Below are 10,949 nucleotides of genomic sequence, written 5' to 3'. Positions count from 1 at the left end.
AAAAGAGGTGCATGAAGACAAACCAGGAAAGGAAATCAGATTGAAGTAGAGCCTCGCTGAAAATTACCGAGTCATCTTGAATATCCTGAGCAGTCGGATGCAGCGCAGCACAGAGATGCCGATGGGCGGGATGACATCCATCTCTACGAGCAGTGTCTCCAGAATGCCACCGCACACCACGAAGCAATCAAAGCGGTTGAACAGCGCCATGAAGTAGATCTGAAGACCGAAGGCGTACATCTTCATCAGCATCTCCAGAGTGAACAGCAGCAGCAGGATCTTGTTTGCTCGCTCTGAGGGAAAGAGGAGTCGAATCAGGGATTCCCTCCAAACAGCTGATGTTTGGAGTTAGAACGGCAGAAATAAAAGAGTCGGGAAAGGTGAAAGCAGGTCATTGGTCACCTTGCATTTCCGTGAGCCATTTGGGCTGTCCGTAATGCTCCGAGGCACTGGCCACGGTGTTGAGGAACACCAGCAGCAGCACCAGCCAGTAGAAGTTCGTGGTCTTGACTGCAATGCGGCAGTTCTTTCTTAAAGTATGATTGAGCTGGCACAGCTGGTCGCTGAAAAAACAAAGCACGTCTGAAAATGTGCGCTCCATTTCAGATTTCATTCATTTTAAGTTGCTTGGCTTCTCTGGTTGTTGTTTTTTTTTTTTTTTTTTTTTTTAGGAAGTTTGACCAACAAGTAGCTGCTAACTTTAAGCCAATCAGCAGCTTTAAAATGCTCCACTTGCAAACTTTCTCCTCCCTCTAAGGCACCAGATTCTCTCTGCACAGAACACTGTTAAGTCCTTCTAATCAATGATCCTAATACACAAAATAATTAGTTTATCCCATCATGGTTCCTCCTTCACGCTTCTTCCATCTGAGCCAGAGGAGCTGCAACAAATGGAGGATGTTACTGTGTGCCTCTAGCACCCCCATGAGAATCATAACCCCTTAACAGACGTGTTTGTGAAATACTCAACTCAACTTTATTTATAAAGCACTTTAACACAACTTCAGCTGCAGCAAAGTGCTGAAAAAAGAAGTAAAGCGTTAAAAACATGTAGAATGAATTGGCTGGTTCAAATTCAGATGCTCCAATCAGCACTAAAGGCACCCTTTAAACGAGCAGCACCTGGAGGCCATCAAGCTTCTTCTTTGTTTTGGCTTGTGTTTGTTAATGGCATGGTGGAACAGGTACGTGGGGAGGCATGAGGACCAGGTAAGTTTGGGCGCCCTTTACATTTTCCACATGTAGAAAACATTGTATAGACACACTAGGGCTAGAGGCTGTTGCCACCCCTTGTAAACGTTTTGGTCAAGCTGGTTATTAGATCAGTTAGATAGGAGTTTATTTGGTTTTCATTTGGTTCACAGATACAGTCTGAGTTAGGCCTCATTTTGTTTTATTGTTTTCTTTGATTTTGGCACAGCCTAAATGTCCCATCCTCTCCCACAGGTTCCATAATCCTGCCATATCCAAAACTTGTAAATAAACGTGTCAACCCTCTATACTTGTCCTGTCTCCCTCTGTGGTCGTCAGGTTGCGCCCCTCCCAGGGGACGTAACAAGTGGGGACTCGTCCGGGATACCTTTTCCGTGGAGCTGTTGACAACCATGGAGTGGACGGGTCATATTACTGATGAATCGGTCATCTGAATATTTTCAACAATGGTTTTTGTCTTACAGGAATTTCTTGACCATCCCAGTTTGGAGAAGATTGAGGCATGCCGCAAAGATGACTTGTTGTGTATTGCAGCACATTTTGTTATTTCTGTGCCCAAACATGGCCTTAAAAGGGAAATTAAGGAGACACTCTTACTAAACCTTTTAGAATTAAAGGTTCTGGTAGATGACGCGCCTCCTGATGTCGGGGTTTTCTCTGACCGTGTTTCTTCACCCAAAGAACCTGATTCTCCTGTGGTGGAGAGCAAAGGTGCTCCCCAGGCCATTACTCCAGGAAACTCGCTGGAGCTCAAAGCCAATCCTGGAACTTTGCCCCGTTTCGAGCCTGTGTCTCCTGAACTCCATAGTTCTAGCATGGATGCCAGGCTCCAGGTTTGTCTGGCTCGCCTCCGGTTAGAGGCTGAGGAAAAGGCAAAAGAGCGTAAAGCTGAATTTGAGCTCAGACTGCAAATTCGCAGATTGGAAATAGAGGCTGAAAAAGAAATTAAACTAAAACAGCTTGATGTGGAAGCCATGAAACTTTACTTAGCAAAAGCATCAGTTCAAAGCAGTCCAGACTCTGCATCCCTAAACTCCTCACAGGTGTTACCTGAGAAAAGAGGATTTGATGTTAGTAGAAATATTGCCTTGGTGCCAACCTTTCGTGAGACAGAGGTTGACTCTTACTTCAGTGCCTTTGAAAGGATCGCTACGGCACTAGACTGGCCCAAAGATATGTGGTCAATCTTGCTTCAATGTAAGTTAGTCGGTAAAGCACAGGAAGTTGTGTCCTCTCTTTCTGTTGCAGAGAGTTTACAGTATAAAACTCTCAAGGAGTCCATTTTGCGTGCCTATGAACTTGTGCCAGAGGCTTATAGGCAAAAGTTCAGGAACCATAGAAAGTCTGGAAACCAAACATTTGTAGAGTTTGCAAGAGAGAAAAGCGTTCTTTTTGACAAATGGTGTTCTGCTAGTGATGTTAAAAGTGATTTTGAATCACTTTGTCAGTTAATCCTTTTGGAGGATTTTAAGAGTGCATTGCCAGAAAAGATGGTGGTCTTTTTAAATGAACAAAAGGTGACTTCATTGTCAAAGGCAGCTATAATGGCTGATGAGTTTATATTGACTCATAAAAATGTGTTTCTGCCTTCTCACTCCGATAAGATGTGTCATGTCCTGTGAGACCAGAATCCAGACTTTCTCCTGTGGAAAAGGCCAAGGGTCCTCCATCTCCCCCTCGTGAGGCACGTGAGTGCTTCTATTGTCATAAAAGGGGCCATGTCATTGCAGATTGTCTTGCTTTAAGGCGTAAATCGGCTTCTTCCACTGCGCTGCAGCCAAAAGGGATGGGTTTGATTGAGAGCGTAAGTCTGCCAGGCCTGGAGCAAATTCAACATGAATCCTGTTTTAAACCCTTCATTTCACAGGGATTTGTCTCGTTAGATGGGGATCCAAACCGTCAGCAGCTTGTGACCATACTCAGAGACACAGGTGGCTCGCAGTCCATTATTCGGAATGGTATTTTACCATTGTCCCAGACATCTTCCTGTAACTCAAGTGCAGTTCAGGGTATTGGGATGAAATGTGTTTCTGCTCCCTTGCATCGTATTCACATACGGTCAGCCCTCGTTAGTGGCTTTTATAAAGTTGCTGTTCTTCCTGTCTTGCCAATTAAAGGTGTGGACCTTATTTTGGGTAATGATCTAGCAGGTGGACTGGTTGTGTCTGTCCCAGAGGTGTTGGACAAACCCATCTTGAGCTCAGAGTCTGAAAGACCACAGACCTTTCCTGTGATTTTTCCGGCTTGCGTGGTTACAAGAGCTCAGACCAAGAAATATGGTCTTGATCTGTCTGACTCATTTCTGGTCGCACATGATCCCGAAACAGACAGGCCTGACAGCCAGCCTGAGGTAAAGTCTGAGAAAGTAACTGTATCTCCTAGTTCAGGGATTGTTAACCTCCCAGCTTCGAGAGGAGAGTTTCTTGAAGCACAAAACAAGGATGCATCTCTTTCAAAATGCTATGCCTCTGTTCTTTCTCGGGCTGAAGCTAAAGAACAGAGAGTGGCTTATATCCTTGATGATGGTTTGTTGATGCGACGCTGGGCTGGTGGGGACCCAAAGGATGAGTGGGCTGCCGTTTATCAGGTTGTTGTGCCCAAAGTTTTCCGTTCTCAGGTGCTTACGTTGGCTCATGACCATCCTTGGTCAGGACACATGGGGATCACAAAAATGTATGATAGAATCCTCAAACATTTCTTCTGGCCAGGTCTCAAATCAGATGTTGCTTATTGCCGCACTTGCCATGTCTGCCAGGTAGCAGGCAAACCAAATCAAGCAATTCCTCTGGCTCCTCTCTCTCTCATACCAGTAATGGATGAACCGTTTGAGAGGGTGATTGCTGACTGTGTGGGACCATTGCCTAAAACCAGATCGGGCAATCAGTTCTTATTGACTATCATGTGTGTTTCTACTAGGTTTCCAGAAGCTGTCCCACTAAGGAAAATAACAGCACCTGTCATCACCAAGGCTCTGGTAAAGTTTTTTTCAACATTTGGTATTCCAAAAGTTATCCAAACAGACCAAGGGACAAATTTTACATCAAAAATCTTTGCTCAAGTTCTTAAAACACTAGGCGTTAATCATGTTACTTCCAGTTCTTACCATCCTGAGAGCCAAGGGGCTTTAGAGAGATTTCATCAGACCTTGAAATCCATGTTGTGCAAGCACTGTCAGTCCTCTGAGAAGGACTGGGATGACAGTCTTCCATTCTTACTGTTTGCTGCATGTGAGGCAGTTCAAGAATCACTCGGCTTTAGTCCAGCAGAACTTGTTTTTGGACATGATGTTAGGGGTCCATTGAAGATTCTTAAAGAGCAGCTATTTGTACCGGAGAAGACTGTGACAAACATTCCTGAGTATGTTGTTAAAATGAGAGAACGACTTCAAAAAGCTTGTTCTCTGGCAAAACATGCTCTGGCCTCTTCCAAGCTAAAAATGAAGAAATGCTACGATAAAAAAGCAGTTGCCCGATCATTTCAGGCAGGTGACAACGTTTTAGTCCTTTTACCTGTCCTCGGCTCTGCTCTGTCAACAAAATTTTCTGGTCCGTACATTGTTGAGAAGAACCTCAGTGAGACCAACTATGTGATTCAAACTCCTGACCGCAGACGAAAAAGTAGGATTTGTCACATTAACATGATGAAACTTTACTGCTCACGAGAATCTGCTGAAGCGGTGCCCAAAGCAGTCGTGTGGTCGTCAGGTTGCGCCCCTCCCAGGGGACGTAACACATGTTTAATCAGAACTTTTTTATGTTTACTGTTTATGTTCGCTCTGATTTTGCGTTCTTCTTCTGTTTTCTTGTTTGTGCTCCACCTCAAGACAAATTCCTTGTAGGTGAAAACTTTCCAGACAATAAAATCCCATTTGGATTTAAAGTGTTGTAATTGTGTTTAAACGTTTCTTTTTTTGTCCATTTTTTATTGCACATATTCCAAACTTATCTTTTCATCTTCTACATTGATGAGCCAAAACTAATTTTTAAATTATTTTTTCATAAAAAATGACTGGTTGTTTGACTAAAATCAGACTTATTGCTTCGATACTGTTATTCTCTGTGTAAGTCACACTTTCAATCAGGAAGAAGGAAAATCGACTCTTTTCACTCCAGCACCTTCATCAAATTCTTAAAAACTTAATTTAAAATGAAACTAAATGAAATTAAACAAAACTAAATTCAGTTCAATTGCAATTATTCTCCAGGTTTTTCTATTTTTGTGAGAAAAAAATCAAATGTTGCGGATCATACAGCTAACAAATCAGTTCCTTAAAAAGTTGCTCTATTTCATGTTTTAACATATAAAAAGAATTGTGTTGAGTCACAAATCTCACCAGAAGCTGTTGGCCATCATCTTTGCCCTGAAAGAAACAAAGAAAGATGTTCATAAAGTTACGCAAACTCTTCTTTGCAAAGTGATAGTGACTAACCACAAGGTTGTCTGCTGCCTTACATGAGAGAAGCACAGAAGCCACTGTCATCATCCAGGTACGCGATATCGTCGTCTGAGTCGGACTCTGAACACACATACACATGAACCAGTTGTAAGACGTCATAAACAAAATAAAAACCGCAGCAGTGACTCTGACAGCGGACATACCTCCCCCATCCTCGCTGTGCTTGTACCAGCCGAACTTTTTCATCATCTTTTTCTTTGCGATTGCAGCACCTTCAAAGATGTGCAGAGGCACAGTATTCATAAATGTTTGGATGCGAGACTGCAGGCAGAATATCAGCGTGAAGATGCATCTGACTCACGTTTGTTTCCTTCTTCGTCCACGTCTTCGGCTTCGATGAGCCAGTCCATGTAGCCGATCATGTCCTCCTCCATCTGCTTGCTCTCCTGCGCCTTCTGCAGCTCACCGCGTGCCACAGCTTTCTCTCTTTCTTTAGAGAACTCTCTGTGCACATAAACACATGCAAAACACTTCAACTTGTGTGTTAAGAATCAATTTTAAGAGCTTCATTGGATTTTATGACCCAGTATGAAAGGAGGTGACGCAACTACCCACCCGCTCAACACACCCAATACGAGATTGATGATGAAAAATGATCCAAAAATGACCAAAGACACAAAGTAAATCCATGGGATTTCGTAGCCGATGGCGTCGTTCATCTACGCAGGAAGTCAGACAGTAAATATCAGAAAGCAGAGCAAAACACAGAAACTGAAATGTTGGAGAATTTGTACCCAGTAGAGCACATCTGTCCAACCCTCCATAGTGATGCACTGAAAAACTGTCAGCATGGCGAAGAAGATGTTGTCAAAGTTCGTGATCCCACCGTTGGGTCCCTCCCACTTTCCCCTACACTCGGTCCCATTGGTGACACAAAAACGCCCGTTTCCAGCAAACGCACAAGGTGATGGATCGTCCTCCACTATCAGACCTGCAGCCAGAAGCAGAGGACCCACTGAAGCAACACACGACTGCTAAGAGGTGATGCAAAGCGCTGAGAAGTGAGCAGAGACCTGTGCTCATGTCGTAACACGTCTTGTGCATCCTGCCGATGAAAAGCTCCAAGCCGATGATGGCGTAGATTATGATGACGAACATGACGAGCATACCGATGTGGAGAAGGGGGACCATGGCCTTCATGATGGAGTTCAACACAATCTGCAGACCTGAGAGGACAAACACACACTTTTCACACCTATCTGCAGGTAATGTGGGGTGGAGAAGAAGAAAAACGGGGGAAACTCGCACTTGGCACTCCAGATACGAGTCGAAGAGGCCGCAGCACCCTGAAAGCTCGGAGAGCTTTCACATCCAGACCTCCAGGTTTCCCCGCGGCGTGATGGGCCTCTCCTGGCTTATGATCCGTCATGCCCTCCGCCATCACACTGAACAACCTGCGCAGACAGGAAATGGCTTTTGCTCCTCTTCTTTTTTTTTTTAATCAATGACGGAACATTAGTAGAGGAAAACTGGGACTTTGTGAATGACTAAAATACCCGACGATGACGATAATGAAGTCGAGCAAGTTCCATCCGCTGCGTATGTAGGCGCTGGGGTGCATGACTAAACCGTAGGCGAGGATCTTTGTGAAGGTCTCGATGGTGAAGATGACGAGGAAGACGTATTCGACTTGTTCCTGCAAACAAAAGAAAAGTTGACGTTGGAATAATCTTTTCTCCGGTCAGCGAGTTAATCTGAAAAGATGAATAAATAAATACAAAAGAAGAAGAAAACTAAAGAAAATGTCAGGCTGCTGTTAAAAGTATAACGCTGACATTTAAAAAGTATTATTGCTATTTATCAAACACAGCATCTGACTTTTACAAAAGGTCGTTAGCATAATCATTAAGAGTTAAGGGCAGCGGTGTCTAACCTCTTAACCTACTGCCTAACGCGTATAAGTCTGCCACCAGATCCTGTTTCTGTAACCTTCAGCTTAATCCCACTAATCACCGTCACTTTGACTTTTCCTTCAGACTGATGCATTAATCCAGCAATGATGTGGTTTAATACAAGATGACTGATTGTCTGCATTTTAATAACGTTTGTCATAACCTGATCAAAGTAATGATGCGAAGAGATATGAAGTCCCTGCAACAGACTGTCAGCTTACCTCTTCAGTGAAATCCAATAAAGGGATCTGTTAACATCCATCCTGCTGCAAGACTACTCGCATGCATGTGTGTGAGCGTGTGTGTGTGTGTGTGTGTCAGAGAGAGAGCTTGCTAGCCTGAAGACAACTTTCCCTTAGAGTCAGTCTCAGATATTTAATAATCTTTACTTTACACAGGCTGAAGGAGTGTTTCAGACAATTTAAATTCACAATGTGACTTCTACAAACAAATGATCATTATATTATTTAGATTGGTTCGTTTTTTTAAATGATTTGACTTCCTTTTAATTGATAAGTCATTTAACGACATAAACGATCAGGAAAAAGTTGAACAAGGATAAGCTCGGAGAGGCGCGGAGAGAAGAGGCAGATGGTGGGTGTTTAAGTAAGTCATGATCCCTGACAGGCTCACTCAGCCGAGGTCACAGCACAACCTTTCTCCTCTAACACCATTACCAAGCACAAGATCACCACATCTCACTCATTGTTCCTGGACTCTGCAAAACACCCCAAACACTCATCATATTCCTTCTCACATACCAGTAAAATCCCAGTTTTGAACACTTTTAGAAGAATTTAGTTTGGCGGTGTCTCACTCAGGATAAGCAGTTCTTAGTGTGTGTGTGAAGCGCTAGAAACAAACGGCATGTACAGAATACGCAGAAGAGGCTCAGCCGTCCTTCACGTGACGACAGCGTCTCAAGCATTCAGCTTCTTATGCTCTCAAAGACAAAGCGCTCATTCAGACACTAAATAAATAAAGCAGTGTGATCAAAGCAAACGCGTTTTTATCCTGCTGCTTCTGGTTTCATCTTTCTGCAAACTCTCCTTCTTACAAGCCGTCTACACCGACTGTATGATGCTGAAGCTAAGTGTGCATAAGAACGCATAAATCCATCGCACAAATGAAGAAATGCAGGAACTGATCAGGTCTTTATGTTTTCAGTGTCTCATTTATTTTGTATTCTGCCTGCATCATGACTTGTTGGGTTTTATACTCAGTTTTCTGCATTAAAGGTGCTGTATCATTTTAAGGCCAACAAAACGTGTACAGTTCCCACTTGTCAGCTTATAACGCTTCATTCTTGCTAAATTTCATGCTAATGCCCTTAAATAATTGTTTGAACCAAGTTTTTTCTTCTATAACTTCAAGCTGGAAGTATCATGTATCACTTTGTTACTTTCAAAATGCCCAAAATGTGCTGATGAAGACAGAACCTTCTGTGTGAAACTCACAAGTTGGTGATTGGTGGCGTTGGAGTCATCATCTGGGTACGGCTTTGTGACGCCCATGGCAACACAGTTGGCAAAAATGGCAAGCAGAATAAAAATATCAAAAGGCGTGGAGATGTTGGTTAAGGCTCCAACAGACCAGAGGAAGAGTCACACCACTGCTTGGATAAATTTTCGTACCATCAGTTACTTATTTACATGCCACATATTTGCAGTTTTTGCAGAATCAACATCAACATAAACATCCCACTCTGCATGTTGCAACACATGCGACTGACTGGAGGAGAAAAAAAAAGGATATTTCCACTCCACCAGAGCCAGTGCTGCCATGCGGATTGGGTTGCTCAGAGTGAGGCAGCACAGGGCTCGGGGGGCCCTGAGGGCAGACTTGTTTGCCTGTATCGCCTTCTTGGCCCCCCCTCCTCTTTTCCTGGCTGAGCCAGTCGAACCCAGGGTGTCTGACTTGCCTGCATCGCCCCCGGCAACCGCATCTGTCAAAAATAAAAAAGACAACACATGCAATCATTTTCCCGTATAAAATCGAACACATGAGCAGTTTGTGACTTGTTAACCCTTTAGGGTCTTGCTCTACTATCTGGTAGAGGTCAATCTGCAGGGACTTTGATTCATTTCTTTTAAAAAGTTGTGGAAATAAACCTGCCTGAGCATCTTTATCTGTTGGTTTAGGTATGTAAAACCCAAACAAAGTATTTGTTATACCACCACTGTTTTAAATGTCAACCCTGTTGTTACATTGTTATTAACTTCTTTTTAACATCTCAACCATTTACTAAAAGACATTTATTCTGTTTATTTTTGTCCAAAACATAAAGTATAACACAGAGAAACATTTTTCTCTGGCCTTTTTGTTCGTGTGAAAGTTAAAGTTAATGTTGAAACAGTTTCTTGTTAAAGTGTTTGTTTTGTCTGGATTAAGGTGGAACGTGGATGCCTTGAATGTCTAACTTTTCACAGCTGTGCTGCATGTTTTGGGTTGTTTCAGATGTGCATTACATGAAGTTGAAGCCTTCTGCTTGTATCAGTGCACATCATATTATCCAACACAATTAAGAAAGGATTTGCTTGCAACAGGCAGGTATTCTGTCCTGGAGGGCTCATATTATAAGGACCAGATGTGACCTAGTTCTTTATTAGGAGCAGCATGGCACTTAGCCTAGCACTATCCCAAAGTAGGCCCATGAACACCTGTTGACATGGCCATGCACAAACACACACCTGAAGGCACTTCAATCATTTTAACCTTGAATGGACAAAAAAAAAAAAAAAAAAAAAACCAGCTGAGAAAGACAGTCTATCCTATAAAATAATGTTTTGATTCTGACTGGAGCTTTTTATACCTGGTAAACATTCAGTTGGCTAATTTTAAAGTGACAATGGTGTTAAAACTACTAACGCATTTTCCTGTAAGGACATATATAATATAAATATAATAATTCCTGCACTAATGTGCCAGCAGAAGCTGGGAGACTTACCTTTCTTTGCAGCGTCCATTTCCGCAGTTTGGAACCACCAAGTCAGCTGAGAAATCGCACCATCAACTCCTCAGACAATCTGTGATGCGTAAAGGATCACAGACTTAAACTAAGCTCCCCCCAAAAAGGAGAACTTCTTTAGTATAGGATGTAAAATAAAATAAAAAAAACAGTCCATGTGCAGCCGGTCATTCCACGTCCACACGCAGCGCGCCGGTGCGGCTGAGAGGCTTCAGGCCATCCTCCTCACCGCGTGGAAATCCAATTAAATCCGCTTTCTGGAAGGCTATGTTCTCCCCCTGAGCAGGACAGATCTGAAATTGCTTTCTATCCACGCTGGAACATAACGGGGAAGAGTTTATTATAACAAACGCGCGCCCGCATCCGCGGCGGTCAGGCGTCAGGATTAAAGCAGCTGAGCCGGTTAAAAGGATGACAAGAG

At 43.2% G+C, this 10,949-nt stretch overlaps 1 protein-coding gene across 1 annotated transcript in view; it reads right to left on the bottom strand.

The window, feature by feature from the left end:
* Positions 1–10,526, bottom strand: part of LOC306754549 (voltage-dependent L-type calcium channel subunit alpha-1D-like) — a gene marked incomplete at both ends in the record, with an annotated part of 27,212 nt that extends 16,686 nt beyond the window's left edge. The window contains 14 exons of the mRNA XM_079238567.1: positions 68–293; positions 403–563; positions 5,546–5,572; positions 5,665–5,728; positions 5,812–5,880; positions 5,970–6,112; positions 6,224–6,327; positions 6,403–6,599; positions 6,682–6,834; positions 6,917–7,062; positions 7,165–7,304; positions 9,018–9,123; positions 9,316–9,505; positions 10,508–10,526. Of these exons, the coding sequence (XP_079094693.1) occupies positions 68–293; positions 403–563; positions 5,546–5,572; positions 5,665–5,728; positions 5,812–5,880; positions 5,970–6,112; positions 6,224–6,327; positions 6,403–6,599; positions 6,682–6,834; positions 6,917–7,062; positions 7,165–7,304; positions 9,018–9,123; positions 9,316–9,505; positions 10,508–10,526 (1,745 nt within the window). The remainder of the gene's footprint in view (positions 1–67; positions 294–402; positions 564–5,545; positions 5,573–5,664; positions 5,729–5,811; positions 5,881–5,969; positions 6,113–6,223; positions 6,328–6,402; positions 6,600–6,681; positions 6,835–6,916; positions 7,063–7,164; positions 7,305–9,017; positions 9,124–9,315; positions 9,506–10,507) is intronic.
* Positions 10,527–10,949: the final 423 nt, after the last annotated feature.

The sequence above is a fragment of the Telmatherina bonti genome, assembly GCF_933228915.1.
Source record: "Telmatherina bonti genome assembly, chromosome: 4".
In the NCBI taxonomy this organism is placed as follows: Eukaryota; Metazoa; Chordata; class Actinopteri; order Atheriniformes; family Telmatherinidae; genus Telmatherina; species Telmatherina bonti.
Note: the sequence above shows the minus strand (reverse complement) of the source record. Positions and strands in the feature narration are given on the sequence as shown.